This window comes from Empidonax traillii, unplaced genomic scaffold (assembly GCF_003031625.1).
Source record: "Empidonax traillii isolate 1590-97213 ecotype Southwest subspecies unplaced genomic scaffold, ASM303162v1 scaffold691:size399616, whole genome shotgun sequence".
NCBI lineage: Eukaryota > Metazoa > Chordata > Aves > Passeriformes > Tyrannidae > Empidonax > Empidonax traillii.
In genome coordinates this window covers 69,481-88,442 of record NW_020955884.1, presented here as the reverse complement: position 1 = coordinate 88,442, position 18,962 = coordinate 69,481, and the positions used below count along the sequence as shown (strand labels likewise).

Sequence of the window (18,962 nt, the reverse complement as noted above, 5' to 3'; positions counted from 1 at the left end):
TTTTTTTTTTTTTTTTTTTTTTTGTTTTTTTTTCTTTTTTTTTTTTTTTTTTTTTTTTTTTTTTTTTTTTTTTTTTTTTTTTTTTTTTTTTTCAGTCCCCCCATCAATCTCTGGCAGCAGTGACTTGGTGACAGTGGTGGTCAATAATCTGGTGAGGCTGGAGTGTGAAGCCAGAGGCATCCCTGCCCCCATCCTGACATGGCTCAAGGATGGCAGCCCTGTGTCCAGCTTCAGCAACGGACTCCAGGTACTGGGTTCAGATCCTGCTGTCTCTGTGCTGTTCCCTCCTGTGGGAGGAGGCTTGGAAGGGTAATGGAAGAGAATGAGTTAGAGGATTTGGAATGGAAGTATAAGGCCTCTTGCTCTGGGTTATTGGTGTGAGTTTAGCTCCAGTAATTACTGTGTGAAGTGGAAGATATAGATATATTGAAATAAACTAGTCCTTTCAACTGATTTCATACTGACTAAGAGTTGCATCAACAAATTTTCCGCTTACTGTCAAGGAGAGGAAATTGGACCCTATTCCTCTGCTGAAGAGATCTGTGGAGCTCAAGATCACATCATAGCTCATTACATACTATAGTAATTCAGACCCCCCCCCAACCCTTGATATAAGGAGATATTCCAGAGCTCAAAGCAGAGAGCATGGTTGCTTTTCTAAAGCTGATTTTGATGATCTGCAAGGGAAGAGAGGACATATGTGTTCTGTGGGGACAACTCAGGGCACGGGCTAAAGGTGTGACAGAACGTTTGAAGCTGAGGAGAGGGAGGGATGTCCAGATCCTGCAAACATTGGCATGCCAGGAGTGCCCTATGGACGTGCCTGAGGTTAGAATTCTGCTGTTGCGAGTCTGGATCAAAACAGAATGCTGGGTGGAGGGAAGAGTGTGGGGAGCAGGGAGATGGTGGGAAGCAATGGTAATACAGGTATTTAATTTTGGAATGAAAGCTCATAGTGTGAAATGTGAACAAGGGGGACTGAGGTGTGTCCTGAACGTGTTGCAGGTGCTGTCTGGGGGCCGGGTGCTGGCCCTGCCCCGTGCTCAGATCAGTGACACGGGGACCTACACGTGTGTGGCCGTCAATGCTGCGGGCGAGAGCCAGAGAGACACCGAGCTCCGGGTTCTGGGTGAGTGTCTGGCAAAGGGTCTGCCAGGAGAACTGTTCGGGGAGCTTCCACTGAACACTCCAGGGCCCAGACCTTGAGCACACTGAGTACAAATGGTCCCAACCCCTGATGGAAGGTGAACCGAGGAGGAGGGGTGTGTGCAAGGAAGTAAAAATATATATGGGCATGTAGGTCCCCGTGTATTAAAGCCTGCAGGTGCAGCCTGATGTCTGTCCTCGAAGAAATATAATTGCAGTAGTGAATTTACAAGTTGAACACATAGAATCTCATTTACAAATAATAGGCGAAAATACATGTTTGTGTAAAAAACATGTAGATCTGCTAGGTGAAAGATATTATTTTGGCCAGAGCTCAGTGGTCTTTATTGCAGCAGAACGAGTCACTGTGAGTTCCCCATCCAGCTCTGCAGTTCCCATCCCATCCTCAAGCCTTGCTCTGCCTGCCTGAATGGTGGGGACTTTTTTACTGCTAATAGTGACACTGCCTGGAGCTGTGTTGGGCACAACCAGTCAACTTGGTCTCTGAGAAGGAAATAAATCTTTTGTACTTGGTCAGTTTTCTAGATTGTGTCAGTAAGTTAATTCTGAAATCTCATTGCCTGAACTCGTATAAATTCCTCCTCCTTTCTGATTTGGGCAAGGTTCTCGGGCATAGGGTGGGATTGTTGGGGTGTCTCTGCAGGGCCAGGAATTGGACTTTGATGATCCCTGTGGGTCCCTTCCAGCTCAGGACATTCTGTGATTCTGTGCTTTCTTGTAACTTGAGTAAGTTTTATCCTGATTTGTTTGTGACTTGTGTAAGATGCCTTTTCATATTCATGGAATCCCAGAATGGTTTGGGTTGGAATGCACTTTAAAACTCACCCAGTCCCACCCCTGCCACGGGCAGGGACACCTTCCACCAGCCCAGGTTGCTCCAAGTCCTGTCCAACGTGGCCTGGGACACTCCCAGGGATCCAGGGGCAGCCACAGCTTCTCTGGGCACCCTGGGCCAGGGCCTGCCCACCCTCCCAGGGAGGGATTCCTTCCCAGTATCCCTTCTGACCCCCTCCTGTGGCAGTGGGAAGCCATTCCCCCTTGTCCTGTCACTCCATTTCCTTGTCCCCAGTCCCTCTCAGCTCTCTTGGAGCCCCTCAGGTAGTGGAAGGGGCTCAGGTCACCCTGTATTGTGTTCCCAGAGCTTGTTGTTCTGTGCAGGTTCTGAAGAGCCTGACCTGCTGCATGAGCGATGCCAGGGGGGGCTGCCAGGGGGTGTGAATGTGGCAAGTTTTGAGGTTCCTTGGCCAGCTCAGTGACTTTGGACACCAGTGAAATGAGGATGAACAATGATCTGCCATTTGTTTTAGACATTTTACAGTACCAGATGTGGAGAGGGAGTTTTGGAATTGCAGCACCTTTGTGGTTTTGCTTCTGCTTTCAGTGGGGCAGTGGAGAGAGAACTGGGTGGACTGTGCCAATCTCCAGTGTCGTGGCAATCCCGAGCATGAGTCTGGAAAACCTTGCAAGGAGAGTTAGAAGTCTGGATGTTTTCTAAGTCAGGGGTTGTTTGGCTTTGAGTTTGGCTTTCGAAATTGTCTTCCTTGGTTAGGATACTCCTAAATCATGGTGACTTTTGCATCTGCAAGGGGCAGTTCAGAAATCCAGGACTGTGCCGTGGCAAGCGAGCCAGGTTAGCCTAGACTGGAACATCTTATGTCCAGAACAAGGAGTATCAAGGCCTCCTTTGGAGTTTAAGGACAGGTATGTATGTCTGTGCAGTATGGCACAGATATATTTATCATTTCTCTTTTATATTCTGGAAGCTCTGTCCATTTTAGCCAGATGAAATGAAAGAGTTAGATAGGAGTGGTGTATGTTTAAAATTAGTGTTGTATTAAAACTGGCCAGGGTTGAGCTCAGCTGCAGGGCCAGCTTGAGTGAGGCTGTCACCAAAAAGCAATATCGCTCTTCAGACTTGCCTCACAAGGACAATCTAATTAAGAAGCCACAGGAGGAAAATCATTTGGAGTGCAGTTGGTGCTGGGTTGGTTGGAAATGTGTGGTGTGCTGAGCCAGGAGCTGGAACAATTTGGGTAACTTACAGTTACCATGAGCATAATTAGATAAATTTTAAACCCTGTTCCTTCTGAAATAAATGCTCTACTGTCTGTCTCTCTCTGCTTCATAAACTCAGTTTCCTTTTGAACACGTTTCAATTCATTTAGCAGAGAGGAAAAGTAATTGGTGGAAAAGTCTTTGGAAACAAATGTGCCTTCTGCAGGAATGGATCAACTTCCAGCTGCCAGTTCCACAGCACTCCTAAAGAGTCTGGACCTTTGTGAGTTCTAAAGAGAAAGAAAGATAAACAGATTTCTTTTCAGTTACTCTATTTCTTATCCACAGGGACCAGGCTTTTCCCTAAATTATTTCCAAGCTGTGAAATCAGCAGCTCTGCTCAGAACTTCCTGGGCAAGGAACACAAAGCTTTGTTGTCAGCGGGCTTTTCCAGGGCATCTCCAGAGGGTCCCACTCTGGGGTTCTTTGTGATCCCAGTCACTTGGGTTCACAGGGAAGCCCAGGCTGTTCTCACACACAGTCCCTTCTTAGCCCCAGGTTTTGTGCAGTCAGACCTGCAATGTCTGGAGGAATTGCCAAACTGAAAAGCAAAGGAAATGTGACAATAAAGGTTCTTATATTTGGCCCTGGTCAACTTTCTGGGGGCAGTATTTCCTCCGTCTTCTTTTTGTCTCCAACCATGAACACTTTCCCTGTGGCAAATTGCTGACTTGCTGTTCCAGGTTCTCAGTTGCTTTGTTTTTCTTTTTGTGGAAACACAGAATTTAAAAGTGGGAAAGAAAAAATGTGTTTTCTTAAATCCTGTCACTGTTCAAGAAAAGCTCATGGGCTTCCACTTAAGTGTCCAGTGGTTTTGGGTTGTTTTTACTTCTACACAGAAAACTTCATTCCAAAAACTGATTTTTCTACTGTGTAATTGGGAAATAACAGTGTAACAATGAGGTTAGCACTGAAAGTGCAGGACAAATCTAAATATAGTGCTCAGTGCCAGCAACTGCAATAATTAGCAGATCCCACGCAATGCAGATAGACAAACTAATTGTGGCTTATGACTTGATGATTAAGTCAGTAACCTGTTTATTTGCTTGCCAACCACCTAAGTTCTTATTCTGCCATCTGCATTTGGCCATCTCTGGACAACATTCTTCTGTAAGTCAGATTTCTCCTTAGGGCCAATCATCCTTCTTGGCACTGTCTGGACCAGCTTAAGACATTTTCAGCTTCTGGGGCTGATTATTATCTCGTGAACCTTTTCACTCAGCAGCTCTTTTTCTTTTAGCAGGAATGCAATCCCCATCCTTTGTATATTTTCCTTTCTAGCTATGTTTCCAGGTGGGTTTTTTAGCTAGTCCTGGCTTATCTCTGATTTCTTTGTAGCTGATACCTCCCTAGTGTGTGTCTTGTGTGTAGGATATTCTGTAAGTAAAAACATTATTCTCATGCTTTTTGTGATATAAAGGAGACTTCAGTTGTGTGTCAGAAAGGTAGTAACTGTTATTTTTGCTAATTGAAGCCTGTTAACTCCATATTGTGTTTACTTGGGGAAGCCTTCAACGTTGAAAGGTCCTTTGTGATAGGACAAGAGGAAATGTCCTCAAGTGGCACCAAGAATGGTTCAAGCTGGCTATTAGGACAAATTTCTTCATGAAAAGGGTGCTCAGGCCCTGGCGCAGCTGCCTGGGGCAGTGGGGGAGTCCCCATCTCTGGAGGGATTTCAAAGCCCTGTGGCTGTGGCCCTTGGGGACAGGGGTCAGTGGTGGCCTGGGCAGTGCTGGGGGGTGGTTGGAATGGAGGATGTCAGAGGGCTTTTCCAGCTGACCAGCTGTGCGATTGCATTGCTGCAGTGCCCCCAGACATCGTGGGGGAGGAGCAGAACGTGTCGGTGCTGGTGAGCCAGGCCCTGGAGCTGCTGTGCCAGAGCAACGCCGTCCCCCCGCCTGTGCTCAGCTGGCTCAAGGACGGGCAGCCCCTGCTGAGGAAACCAGGGCTGAGCCTCTCTGAGGATGGCAGCGTGCTCAAGGTATGCTGGGCAGGCTGGGGGGCCTTCCTGGGGGCTGCACCCACTGGGAGGGCACTGGGCACCGCTGAGATGGGACAGCCTTGAGCTCTCGGGGGAAAGAGACTCCTGTGAGGAGGGAGGGAGGTCAGAGACCTGCCTGTCTGGGCACAGACTGGGCTGCATTCATGCTCTGTTATTAATGTTCAGGGAGACAGGTGTAACAATAAAATTGAACCCTGAGCCCCCTGTCCTGCGAGTTTCCCATGTAAGGATGTAAGGAAAGAACTGCAGGTTTTCCTTTCCCCCCAGATCGAAGGAGCTCAGGTGCAGGACACGGGCCGGTACACCTGCCAAGCCACAAATGTTGCTGGGAAAACTGAGAAGAACTATAATGTCAATATTTGGGGTAAGACTTATTAAAATTGTGATGTGAGACACCAAAATCCTCTGCAGTTCATCAGTACTCGATTACTGAGGCTCCTGCAGGGAGATGTTGTTGTATTTGCTGTACTTGAACAGACCCAAGGAAGTGCTTCACATTTTTCAAATTGCTTTAATTTAGTTCTAAATTAATAGCAGCTACTTCCTAGGCCTTTGTTGGGCTGGGTCTGCATTCATGAGTAGTTAGAGCTGTAGCTATTGAATGGCATCCCTGCCCATGGCAGGGGGTTGGAATGAGATGATCTTTACGTTTCCTTCCAACCCAAACCACTCTGTGACAACCAGCTGGGTTTGCGTCCATAGCTTTAATGCCAGTTAAAGTAACCTACCAACTTCCACTCCTTTAAATGCTGAAGCGTGTACTTTCAGATAAATAAAACTGCCCTACCTAGATTTGTTTGCTCTACAAGGTTATCAGTGCTGAATCATACAGATAGCTTTAGTTACATTTTTCTGTGGCTCTGTGATGAATGTGACTTAGGACATTATTTTAATAATTGATTTTTGAGTTTTTTTTTTTTCTGCATGATCATTTTCTCCCCACATGCAAATTGAAATATCTCTTTTTTGCTATTATATATCAATTTCTTGCTTTGAAAACACAGCTAAAATTATCTAACAGGGCTTGTAACAGTAAAATCACAATTTTTAGAACAGAATTAAATTCTGTCATTATTGATTAAAAATAAACATTCATGGATTTAAATTAGGGGTGGATATTGCAGCACCCTGCCCTTTTCCCATGCTGAAGCATATACCATTTGCTGTGTGTGTGAACCTCTTTTTTTTAGTCTCTGCTATTATCATCTGATGGAAGTGGTTCCCTCATTTCTAGAAGGCATCAGAGTGAAAACAGTGGTCCTTTTTATCTGCAGCTGCTTTAGAGTCCCAGAGCTGTGGAGCAAAGCTGTCCCTGTGCTGCAGGAGGGTGTTTGAAGGGATGGGGTCCGTACCTTGGATGTGGCAGGCAGCGAGCTGATACAGGAAAACTTCCAAGGAAAACCACAGTGTGAATTTTAAAAGTCTAGTGATGATCTCTGTAGGTTCCTGGCTGAACCAGGCTCTCAGAGTTGGAGTCAGTGGACATAATTCCCCAGACCAGCTTTGTTCAGTGGAGCCCATTCAAAGTCAGCCCGAAATAAAGCCTGTGCCTGCAGCTGGAAGGATGGATGTAGTCATTCCCAAGGGTATATTCCCTACCCAGGGCCTGGTTTGCACTGTCAGCAGGAGCAGTGCTTCAGAGCTTAGTGGGACAGTTTTGGGGGAGGGTCATTTGGGGTTTACTGCTGGCTGATAAGGTGCAGTTTCTAATGCTGCAATTACTTGGCATTTCTTTGCAGTGTCCCCAAGTATTTCTGGCTCAGATGACAGCTCTCAGCTCACGGTCACTGAAGGGAGCTTGATAAGCCTGATCTGTGAGTCCAGTGGCATCCCACCACCCAGTCTCACCTGGAAAAAGAACGGTGGGTAACTGTCCATTGTCTGTTTTATAAAGCCAATGGTATAATTCTGACCTGAGGGTTATTCTTTTTCGCTTGTGCACATTTTGGGTGGTGTGATCTGAGGAGCTAAAACATGCAGGGATCGACACGGTGCTGATGTGGAGTAAAATGAACTTCAGTAGTAGATTATTCCCTTCTCTCTAACTCACCTCTGCTTGGATTAGGTGATTTAGGTCACTGTTCCTAAAGGAGTGCAAGAGAAGCACAGATTCCTGAACTGACATAGAAGTGGACTGGGAAGGGTTTAACCTCTCTTCATGTATTTATTTACCCCGGGATGGCAGGACAGCAGCAAGGTGTCCCTGCCCATGTCAGGGGGTGGAAATAGGTGATCTTTGAGGTCCCTTCGGACCTGAACCATTCTGAGATTGTAAGACTTGTTTGTGATCCCAGGCAGCAGGGCTGGGACTCACTGGGAAGCCCCGTGGAGCTGAGGGTCCCTGCCCTGTGATCCACTGCACAGCAGACAGATTCTCTCAGTTGTTTTTAAATTGCAGCCAGGGTGTCCTGAAGTGACAAAATGCATCGAGTTGTAGTTGCTTGGGGCTTTACTGAACCCTTTCTCTCATCCCATCCATGAGCAGCCTACACACCTTTTTGCTGTAGGGGTTAAAGTAACATTGCCAAACACCTTTTTATGAATTGCTAGACAAAAGCAGTTTTTTTTACCGTGTTCTTTTAAACACGGACACTTCTGGAGACAGAATATAAAACAAAATAAGGTGTTGTACTCTTTCAGTGTGGTAATTCTTTTGTTATTAATCAATCTTGCCTAGATCTGTGTTTATTTAGACTGCACATTTCAGTGAGGTGTATATCTATACTTTAATTAATTTTGCCTCCTGGAAAGAACAGATTGTAATTGCAAAACACTTTTTCTAGTGCATAACGTTTTCAGAGAAAATGAAATTTATCAAGTTCTTTTTAAACCCTGTCTCTTGGAAGCTAAAAAGGATTGTATGATACTTTCTAACAGTTCATTGCAAGACCAGCACCTGTACTCTTCAGTGGCAGAAAGGAGACTTAAAGCTGTAGGAAAGCCTGGAAAAGCAGTTAGAAAGGAGGAGTAGTAGATTTGTCAGCACGTTTGACATTTGGTGCACTTCGTAGAGAAGATTTTAAATACACAAGAGGGAAATGAAGCTTGATCTTGTAAGAATTATCCATGGCAGGTGCATTCCATCTGTCAGCAAGACCCCTTGAATTTGGAGAGATGATTCATTCAGTCCTGGAGATGCGAGGTCTCCAGGACTGAAAAATCTGCTCAGAGAATGTGATGGTATTTCGCTGTCACATTTCTTGAGGATTTCCTGAGCAGAAAGCTGTGCACGTGCCCTGTGTGACACACACAAGTGGGGTGAAAACTAAATCACATGTTTCTAGGCATTTGGCTGTGCTGAGTGAGACAATTCTGGACTGAAAAAGGAGTTACACTGTATTGAAAGTGCTGAACTTTGTGCTCAGTGGAGGTGAGTGAGTCGTGCTTTAGCTCAGGGTGCTCTGGGCCTTGGAGTCCGCTGTCAACATGAACAGTCCTCGGAATCTGCCTGGGTGAAGTTCCTGCTGTCTGGGAAAACTCTGACAGAGCAGATGTAAAATGGGCAACTCTGCAGCTCAGTCCTTTTGAAATGGGCCAGTGGACTTGACAGCACATGACACATTTGGTCCTTACCCTTTTCTGTGGCTGGATCTGAGAGAAAGTGTCTTGCAGGCTCTCCCCTGGTGACGGAGCTGTCGGGAAGGGTGCGAGTGCTGTCTGGGGGCAGGCAGCTCCAAATTGCTGTTGCTGACAAGTCTGATGCTGCATCTTACACCTGCATTGCTTCAAATGTGGCTGGGAGTGCCCAGAAGGAGTACAGCCTGCAGGTGTACAGTAAGTACCAGGAAAATCCTGATCATATTTGCCACTTCTGCAGTAATGTTATGGAAGTGTGGTCAGTGCAGGGATGTTGAGCTGCAGTGTTTTCAGAGACTGAGGGCTGGCTGTGGAACCATTTATGGGTAGTCCAAGAAGAATGTTCAGTAATTAAAATTTTGGCAATCTGGACTCAGAGCGTGACCAAGACATTGCATATCCCTGTTGCAAATGCACGATTCCAGGGCTGTAACCTTTTAGGTAGCACACCGTTTCTTGTCTCCAAACTGCAGCAGTGATGGCAACTAGCTGAACTCAGATTTCCCTTTGTTCCCTTAGATTTTACTGTATTTTGGTCAGGAACAGAAGGAGGTATTTTGAAACAATCCCATGAAAAAGAAAATCTCCCCAAATCAGTAGGGTTTGACAGCATTTGGGGCTGTCATTTTTGATTTAAGTTTTCTTCCTGTTTGCATTTTTAGAATTGCAAGTTAACATTTAAAAAAAACGTTTCTTTCTTCTGAGCTGGAAGGAGGGGAGAGGAGATTATTTGTGTGCTCTTGGCCCTGCTGATTGGGCAGACCCGCTTGTTATTCCATTCAGGAGCAGGTGAAGATGCTCAGATGTTGGTTCTGGTTGACCCTGCGCCGCGTTTGTTCTCCCACAGTTCGCCCGACCATCCTGAACAGCGGCCCGCGGGCAGCAGAAGTGGTGGTGGTGCAGGGAGGTGAAGTGTCGCTGGAGTGTGAGGCGCAGGGCGTCCCCGAGCCGGCGCTGAGGTGGCTGAAGGACGGGAGGCCCCTGGCCGATGGCGGGGACGTGCTGCTCCTGCGCGGGGGCCGCGTCCTGCAGCTGCCACGAGCCCAACTGGCCGACACCGGCCACTACCTGTGCGTGGCCTCCAACGCGGCCGGACTGGCCGACAGCAAGTACCACCTCAGTGTGCACGGTGAGCCTGGGGCGGGGGCACAGGGACGGCTTCACCCACCCCAGGGTGTCCCAACAACAGCCATGCAGCTCAGTGCATCTGTTGCAGGGGGGCAGTTCCACTTGTGGGCCAAAGGCAGTGTTATAAAAATTCAAATCCAGTTTTGTAATTCCTGAATATTTTAAAATCTTACCGCTCTCTCTGTTAAGATCAACCTACCCCCAGTTGCTTCATCTCCCGAGGTAACCACGATCTGTTACGATTTTATACGACATTGGGGTGAGTGTCGTGGTGGAAGATGTTTTACTGTGGGAGACAGAAATTAAGGTTTGGCCAAGACCACCCTGCTAGTGACCACTACCAGAGGGGTATTACCTGGGGACAGCCAGGATTACAGGGATCTAAGTGTCAGGTTCTCTGATTTTACACAATCAGAACACTTTAAAGATTGTACTTCCAGCTATAATTCATCAAGTTGGACTGGTGGCATTGGTCAGAACATCACATTATCTTACAGCACCTGTAATGCTTTTGCAGATGATGACCTTTTGCATTTCGTGAGACATTGAATATTCATGTTTTACTCTGAGCACAGGAGTTCTTATTATTAAAAACAAGAGGCCAAAATTACTTACCAGTTTTATTCTTTGTTTTGAATATTTGCTGTGCTGTATTATCAAACTTTTGGGTAGTAAAGAGAAACTTCAAACCTCCTCAGTGCTGGAGGATATTGGTGAATTCTTGACCCCAGGCCTTATGTTCTGAAGTATGAACTGTAGAGCTGCTTCCAAAGTGGAAATGTTCTTATTCCTAGCAAAGAAAAGCTAAAGATTAATTTGTGATAGTTATTTGAATAGGGGGTTGTTCTTTCCATGAGGAGATTGTCATAATTCTGTCAGTGTAGGAATTCTCCCCAGTGTGTCATTTGATGCTGGGAATTATAATTAGTGTAGGCTGGACAGGACTGCTATAACTGTTATTTGTTTTTAAGCCATAAAATAGAGGTGATAGATAGAATTTAAGTTTATAATTTCCATGCCACTACACAGTAAGAAATAGTAATTTTATGTAACATTAAATGTCTCTGTTCTGTAGCTCCTCACGTGCCAAGCCTAACTTGGCTTCAGTGAATTATAGTTATGTTTTGTGAGCACAGTAATTTTGACTTGTTCTGAAGTGTGGCTTTTCTTTGCTTTTTTCTATAGTTCCCCCAAGTATTGCTGGTTACCTGCAGATGCCTGAGAACGTCAGCATCGTGGAGAAGAATCCCATTTCCCTGGTTTGTGAGGCCTCAGGAATTCCCTTGCCAGCAATAACGTGGCTCAAGGATGGATGGCCTGTCACCCTGAACAACTCGGTGCGAATCCTCTCAGGTACGAAAGCTGCAGTTATTTCAATAAAAAAGAAAAAGCAAAAGGACTGAAGGGCCCTCTGCATCTACACCTGAAAGGAGGAGGTCTGTTTATTAATCTGTAATGAGCAGGAAAGAAGAAAAATGGTTATTCAGTACCAAGTTTTTACCTAAATGGGGTCAGATTGGCTGAATAGCTGAAAGTTGGTACCTACTTTAAGTGTATGGGCCAAAGGGTGGTGATGTTTGTGCTGTGACAGGGACCAAACCACAGCTTTGGCTGTTGGTGTTGTTAGTGCAGAAATGGGTCAGGTGGCAGCACCTCGCTGTGTTGGGAAGTGGGGGCCTTGCTTGGCAGCTGCACCGAGGTTAAAGGGTTGTATTACAGGAGGAAACTGAGTTGTCAGCAGCCCCTGAGATGACAAACTGGGAACCAAGCAGGTGCCAACACATTTTGCTTTGCCTTCCCATGGGGTCAGGGATCAGCTTTCTGGGAATGTGTAGGTGTCCCTGCCCGTGGCAGTTGGAACTAGATGATCTTTAAGGTCCCTTCCAACCCAAACCATTCCAGGATTCTGTGATTAAAGTATTTGATGATAACTAAGATGTTTCTTTGAGCTTGGGTTTGCCACTCACAGCTAAAAATCTCATGAATATAAGTTTTGATGGAGTTTCTGGTACTCTGGCATAGCCACCATGTAAAGCCAAGCCATCCTGCAGCGTGAACTCAAGAGGCAGGTAGCGGAGCTGGAAGGTGTTTAGGAGCTGAGCTAAGAATGAATTTGAAGCTGAAATGTTTCGGGATGTTTTAGTCAGTGGGACTTTTAATGTTACGTGTAGTCCTGCCCTCTGCTTTCCCATTTTTACATACAGCACGTGGAGAAGGAGTGGGGTGTGATTGTTATCCATATAAACCTGGCAGTGGGAGCTGGCTGCGTTCCTCCTTGTGTGAAGTTGCCATCAACACAAATAACATCTTCTGGGCTTGATTGTTTGTGTCCTGTCTGTGGGTTTCTACACCCACACCACAATCACCACCCGGATCGCAGGTCGGGAGGGGGAGAGACAAAAGGCTGTTTATTGTCTCTGGATTTTGGCTGCTGGGGGAGGGGAAACACTCCAGGACCTGGCTTTGTTTGCCAGCAAACCTTGTGCTTCAGAAAACCACACAATGCAGGAGTGAAGTGTAACCAGCATGGCACTTGGAACTTTACTTGTGCTTGTACAAGCATTAAAACAACAAAAATCCTCCTCTTCAACTAATTTAGGAGTTCAATACCTTGCCAAACCAAGGTTTTGGTTCTGTTGATTGAAAACATACTTGGCATTGCAGATAATTTCAATGTGTGGACACAATGCTGGCAACTTGTAGTCAGCTAATTCCAGTCACGGAATCTCCTGAGCTGGAAGGGACCCACAGGGATCATCAAGCCCAGCCCCTGGCCCTGCACAGACACCCCAGCTCTCCCACCCTGTCCCTGAGATCATGGTGCAGATACCCATGTTTCATTTTGGTCATCCTTCCTGCCTATCCTCTAGGGAAAAAAAAGGAAAAACATTGGCTGTTGCCCACCTGCTTTCCGTGCAGCCCCTGCCCTAAGCTGCACACTGGCTTTAGGAAGGAGAGAAGCTTTAATTGAACTAAATATATAAAATCCTGGGCTGCCTCAGCACTGGGGACCTGGGTGTGTTGTGCTGTGTGATACCAGAGCAAGCCCCAGTCTCCTGCGGGCAGGTACCTGCTTCATTTTGTAGCTTCTGGGGCCTTTTCAGGGGGTAGATGGGAGAAGGGATCAGGGAGATGTGAAGCTGGAAGAACTGAGCATTCCAGGCAGAATTCCTTGGGCAGAGGCACATCCATTAACCAGCCCAGGAGTTTCTTCCTTCCAAGTGCCTGAGCAGGAACATCAGTTCCTGGGCTCTGTCCCACCAGTGAGCCCTGTGGATATCCACAGGCAGGGGATGCCCATGTAGGATGTGGTGTATGGTGTGGGAATGCTAATGGCAGAGCTGCTGGCCAGAAACTGGGAAAGGCTGCAGGCTGGCCACCACCTTTGTTTTCACACTCAATGCTCCCTGAGGTTTGTTTTGCTGTTCCTCTGCCGAAAAAAGGAGAGAGAAGTTACTGTGCCATGGCAAAGCAGGGATACTCCTGGTTCTTTGGTCACACGTGCTTGCAAATGATATTCCTTTTAAACTAACGTATCTGTGCAAAGGTGACCTGACAACTGCTCTGCCACAGTGTTAAAGGAATCTGTTATTTTAAACCATTACATGTAAACGAGTGCTGTTATTACCTGTTATTATTATTGATGGCACAATTAACGCAAGTGCTGGAAGGGAGGAGTGGGATTTTGTTCCTCACTTATACATGTGAAAATATCTTTAAGGCATTTATAACATTAAGTGTTTATAAAAATAAATTTACGTGTAGACACCCCCCCTCCCGATGAGGCTTTATTATTTTTCCTGTATATTCCTGTAGATTCTCAGTGTATAGCCAAGCACTCGTGTGAATGACAGTCCTGCTGAAACACCGTGTCCCGTCCCAGTTTCCTGCCCAGAAGTCCGGGCACAAATCCTTGATGGTGTCTGCGATCCACGAGTTCCGTGGGTGGGCGGTTTGGGTGGGCTGAGAGGAGCGGGCCATTTGCTGTGGAACGTGCTGCGAGGCTGGCAGAGCGGGGCTGTGACGCTGTCCCGTCTGTGTCCCCAGGAGGCCGCACGCTGCGCCTGAGCGCCGCGGGCACGGCCGACGCGGGGCGATACACGTGTGTGCTGAGCAACGCTGCGGGGAGGGCCAGCAAGGACTTCCAGCTCTCCGTCCTGGGTGAGTACGGCGGCTCGGGCACGGCACCGCGGGCTGTGTGCATGCTGATGAGGAGCTCCCCTCTCTACTCTACCGCTGCTTCAAAAATGTTAAGCCCAAACCGGCATCCTTAAGGGACAAAATAAGTGAATTTGATGCCGTGGACGGAAAATTAGGTCGTACCGAGAAGTTTCTTCTACGTAGTCATAGAATCCCAGAATGGTTTGGGTTGGAAGGGACGTGAAAATCCATCCCATTCCTCCCCGTGCCATGGGCAGAGACACCTTCCCCTAACCCAGGTTGCTCCAAGCTGGCCTTGGACGCTTTCCAGGGCTGGGGCAGCAATAGCTTCTCTGGGCACCCTGTGCCAGGGCCTCCCCACCCTCACAGGAAGAATTCTTCCCCAATACCCCATCTGACCCTGCCCTCTGGCAGTGGGAAGCCATTTCCCCTTGTCCAGAGTCCCTCTGCAGCAATCTTGGAGCCCCTTTAGGCACTGGAAGGCACTCTAAGGTCACCCCAAATCTTTCTCTTCTCCAGGATCAGCAATCCCAACTCTAATACAGTGCAAACCTTCAGTCAGTAGAGCCTTTGGCATGACAAAGGATACAGACCAGTGGGTTAGAGGGTGATCCTGCTGGCATATTTAGGCTAGGAGTGGTCCAGCAGGCTCTTTAGAGGCTATTTGGAACCATTATTGTGTAATTTGGTCACATTGTTTAGTTTTAAAAAACAGTATGTTTCCCAGAAAACACAGCTTTTTGTTTTAGTAACTATTTTTTGTTTTTATCAGCAACTCTTAGGCCCAATGCAGGTTGTCTTACAGCATTTCTGTGTATGATTTTGTTGTAAGTTTCTTCTCCCTGAGGTGCTGAGCACCACCAGCCCCCCTTGCCTCAGCTGACTCGGGCACAGTCAGCCCGTACATGATAACTCCCATTCGTGTCAGTTCATGTTTATTTGATGAGCTCATGGAAGTGTAAGTGTGGTAGAATGGAAAAGATGGATAAACACTGGAGAGCATTCATTGTCTGACTGTTTTCTTTGGAGGGTTTTAGTAGCTGGGTGTTCTTGAGGGTTCTGGGAACCTCTATTGCATAGGCTTTGTTTGCCTTGAAGAAAAATGCTCAGTGAAGCTGATTTCAAGTGGAAAATTCCATTGTTCAGTCTTCTCGTCCCTCCCCCAAAATTCCTTTGTCCTTCAAGAGGAAAGTTACTGGAATGTGGGCCGATGGTGGCACAGAATCCTCACCACCTCACTGTCAGTGGGAACTGTGCGGGGACATGGCCAGGAATTCTCTAGATTGTTAGAGGAGGTGCAACAGTTTGCAGGGAGAGCTTGGTGTAATAAACACAATATTTATATATTTGAAAAAGGTTTGATGTGGCTTTGCCATGTTTTTGGAATTCGTATGTATTTACATATTACTGTATTATTTTCGGGCCAAAGCATGAATTGCTATGTTTGTTTATGAATAGTAACATTTGGCCCGACTTAAGTCCTTAACTTCAGGATTTTAAGTTATATTTTGCCCTATCTGTTTCCTTCACTCCAGTCTGAACCCTTCATAAGTATAAGAAATCTGGTGTAACATTTTTCTCTGTTGACAGTAAATTCTGCATATTCCCATGATTCTCATTTTTATAAAACTTTGGCTTCCAACACACTGTTAGATCACAAATACGCTGCTGAATGTATTTTAATTCCTCTCCTTTTAGGTCTTCTATCTATGAAAGTTTGCATTTTGTAGGGTTATTAATAAATCTGCTTCCTTAGCGTGGCATTTTTGTTAATAAACTTCCCCAAATCCCATGGTGACTGAGCTTGCTTTCTTCTGAGTCTCCTTTTCAGCCTGTTATATTCCCTGCCTGCTTGGATTTGTAGTGCCACTTTCTTTTGGCCTGAATCTCCTGATGCCTCTATTTGAAAGAAATAGCGGATCTCAGCTGTTTAACAGCACACCTTAATAATCTGTCCTTCCCCATCCAAAACCACATATTGACCAGGATTACTTGGGAATGTCATCCAGGTCAACCATACAGTAAGAGTTGTCTTGCCTGGAGTTGGCTGTTATGAGGGTGGGATAGGTATTTTAAGGGTTTTATCTTCCATTTCCCTAGAGAAAGGTAATTTGTAGCACAGGAAGGTGCCCTTAGACCTACATAGTTTGTTTATTCCTGCGTGGAATTAGCTGTATTTGCATAAAACACAGGTGTGCCTTTACACAACATCCACTTGTTGGGAATCTGTTGTATTGCTCTTTGTTTTTTATGACGGTTACTGTACAACCAGACACAAACAGTGGGTTTGTTTTCCACATCCTGGATTCTCAGGCTGATCCCTCATAGCAGGATCATCAGGCAACCTGTTGTGTTTAAATGTTGCACGTGACGCTGCTGTTGTGTTCCTTCCTGTTTGCAGTGCCTCCAGGGATCGTGGGGGAGAACAAACTGGAGGATGTCAAAGTGAAAGAGAAGCACAGAGTTACCCTGACCTGTGAAGTGACAGGTAAAAGAACACTCTATTATCTTTGCACGTCAAACCCATGGTGTCCCTCACTTTTGGTGCTGAACAGCGTCTTCTTAATGGAATCTTCATTGGAGTGGAATTTTTAAATCTTAGGTTTAACCCTGGTGCTTAGAGCAGGACTAAGCACTCCTCGTAAAGGTTGTATAAAGTGGAACCAAGAGGGTAGTTACTGTGGTATTTCTTCTCCAAAAGCCTGTGGAATTTCAGAGGAGATTCAAAGTCTTCAGAATGCGTGTTCCAAAGCGTCTCCCCACAGTGTGTTTTAAAAGGACACCTGAAGCTGTATCTTTGTGTTTCTCAGCAATCTTGGATAGCCTGGAGGTTATATTTGCTGCTTTCTTTTCTGCCCTAAGGGAGCCCTGTGCCGCAGATCAGCTGGCTGAAGGATGGGCAGCCTGTGGCTGAGGATGGAGAGCACAGGGTTCTGTCTGGGGGGAGTTTGCTGCAGATCTCCAACGCCCAGGTCAGCGACACCGGGCGATACACCTGTGTGGCCTCCAACGCTGCTGGGGACAGGAGCAAAACCTACAGCCTGAACGTGCTGGGTAAGGACCTGGGCTGGCTCCTGCCAGCAACAGCCATCTCAGGAGGAAAGATAATCCCACTGGAGTTCGGTACTGCTTTACTGACAGCAGTGTAAAGTCACCTGTCTGCAGTGAAAACTGTGTGGCTTAGTAACTGATAAGTGATAGTGGTTCAGCTGTGCCTCAGACAGTACAGAGCTGGAAAATAGGCAACCAGAACAGGATATCATCCTTGTGGAATGGGCAGGACAGCACATTGGCTTATTGTGAGTCTAGGAAGGAACATCTGAAGAGCCCTTCAGATTGTGATCTCTGCAAAAAAGCTGAAACCATCTGCAGTTCTCTTTGTTTTTTCCATGAGGGCTATTGCACAACCAAGAGCAAACAATGGTGAGTTTGTTTTCCACAGCCTGGTTTCCCAGGCTCATCCCTCCTCCCAGGATCATCAAGCAGCAACTCTGCCAGCTGCTGCACAAGGAGTGGTGGGTGGATTCCTGGTGACCTGTGCTTGACAAAGGAAGAGGGGGATGGATTGCACTGACTTGGCATCACTGCTGAGCTCAGGACAAAACATTAAAGCAGCTGAGTGTTGTCTGCCCCTGGGTTTCAGTGCTTCTGGTAGGAATGCCTCCCAGCTTGCTGAGGCTGCAGCCAGATTCCTAGACTGACCAGGGACCAGAAAATTGGCTGGTCAGAGAGGTTAATGATTTGTTGTTCCTAGTGGCTCCAAGCATCGTGGGTGCAGACAGCCAAGGGAATGCAGAAAGTGTCACCGTCATCCTCAACAGCCCCACCTCCCTGCTCTGTGAGGCTTATTCCTACCCTCCAGCTACAATCACCTGGCTGAAGGATGGCAATCCCTTAGAATCCAACAGAAATATCCGCATTCTGCCAGGTAAACTTCTTGTTGTTATTGAGAAATAGCATTACATGTTATTCTTTTAGTGTTTTGTTTTCTGCTAGAGGCTGCTGTGAAAAATCAAAGGATATATTTCTTTTAAGTGCAGTGCACAGGCACAGGGTGCCCAGAGAAACTGTGGCTGCCCCAGCCCTGGAAATGTCCCCGGCCAGGTTGGACGGGCTTGGAACAACCTGGGCTAGTGGAAGGTGTCCCTGCTCAGAGCAGGGGGTGGAACTGGGTGATTTTTAAGGTCCCTTGCTACCCAAATAATTTTGTGAATCTATATTTGTACTTTTGTAGCACTTCCCATTCCAGTATTTTTAAGTGGTTCACAATTAACTGATTATTTATTTGTATTTTACTGTGTCTCACCTAAAAAATCCAATGCGCAGGCTGGAAGGTGTAAAGACCTTCCCTGGTTCTTCGTTCGCAAAGAGACTGGCCATAGCATAGCATTTGTTCTCAGGTATTTTTTTCTTTTGTTCCATAAAACCAAGTGATGGCAAAATTCATATGAGTTAATAATGAATATAAATAACTTGCAATTAAGTGTGGAAATTAGAGCGACAAAGGTATAAATGACAACATTAGTAAACAGAAGGAGGTGGCATTTTTCTAGGTGATTATAGTTGGCCATTTTAAATTTGTGGAGTAACTCTTGCTACCTCTTGTGGAGGTGCAAAACTGGAACAAGCTTCACTGGTAACACTGGAGTAATGTAGGTGAGCAGGTACTCTAGCCTTGTTTACTACAAGTGCTCAGAGGAAGAATGAGCCCTGTCTAAATATCTTCAAGGAGTTTCGTGTACAGAACTGTGTTAACAGATTTTCCAGGAATCTGTAAACAACAGGAGCTGTGATCCACAGCACTTCTCTGAACTATGCACTCCTTTGGTACACATGGTGGTAAGCAGACAGGGTTTCCTGCTCATCTAAGGGC

General features: G+C 46.3%; 1 protein-coding gene across 1 annotated transcript in view; it reads left to right on the top strand.

The window, feature by feature from the left end:
• Positions 1 to 18,962, top strand: part of HMCN1 (hemicentin 1) — a 155,456-nt gene that overhangs the window by 83,301 nt on the left and 53,193 nt on the right. Inside the window, exons 39-50 of the mRNA XM_027899853.1 lie at positions 96 to 247; positions 1,006 to 1,129; positions 5,028 to 5,203; positions 5,492 to 5,588; positions 6,964 to 7,086; positions 8,837 to 8,998; positions 9,648 to 9,929; positions 11,114 to 11,281; positions 13,976 to 14,089; positions 16,491 to 16,577; positions 16,952 to 17,143; positions 17,844 to 18,017. Of these exons, the coding sequence (XP_027755654.1) occupies positions 96 to 247; positions 1,006 to 1,129; positions 5,028 to 5,203; positions 5,492 to 5,588; positions 6,964 to 7,086; positions 8,837 to 8,998; positions 9,648 to 9,929; positions 11,114 to 11,281; positions 13,976 to 14,089; positions 16,491 to 16,577; positions 16,952 to 17,143; positions 17,844 to 18,017 (1,851 nt within the window). The remainder of the gene's footprint in view (positions 1 to 95; positions 248 to 1,005; positions 1,130 to 5,027; positions 5,204 to 5,491; positions 5,589 to 6,963; positions 7,087 to 8,836; positions 8,999 to 9,647; positions 9,930 to 11,113; positions 11,282 to 13,975; positions 14,090 to 16,490; positions 16,578 to 16,951; positions 17,144 to 17,843; positions 18,018 to 18,962) is intronic.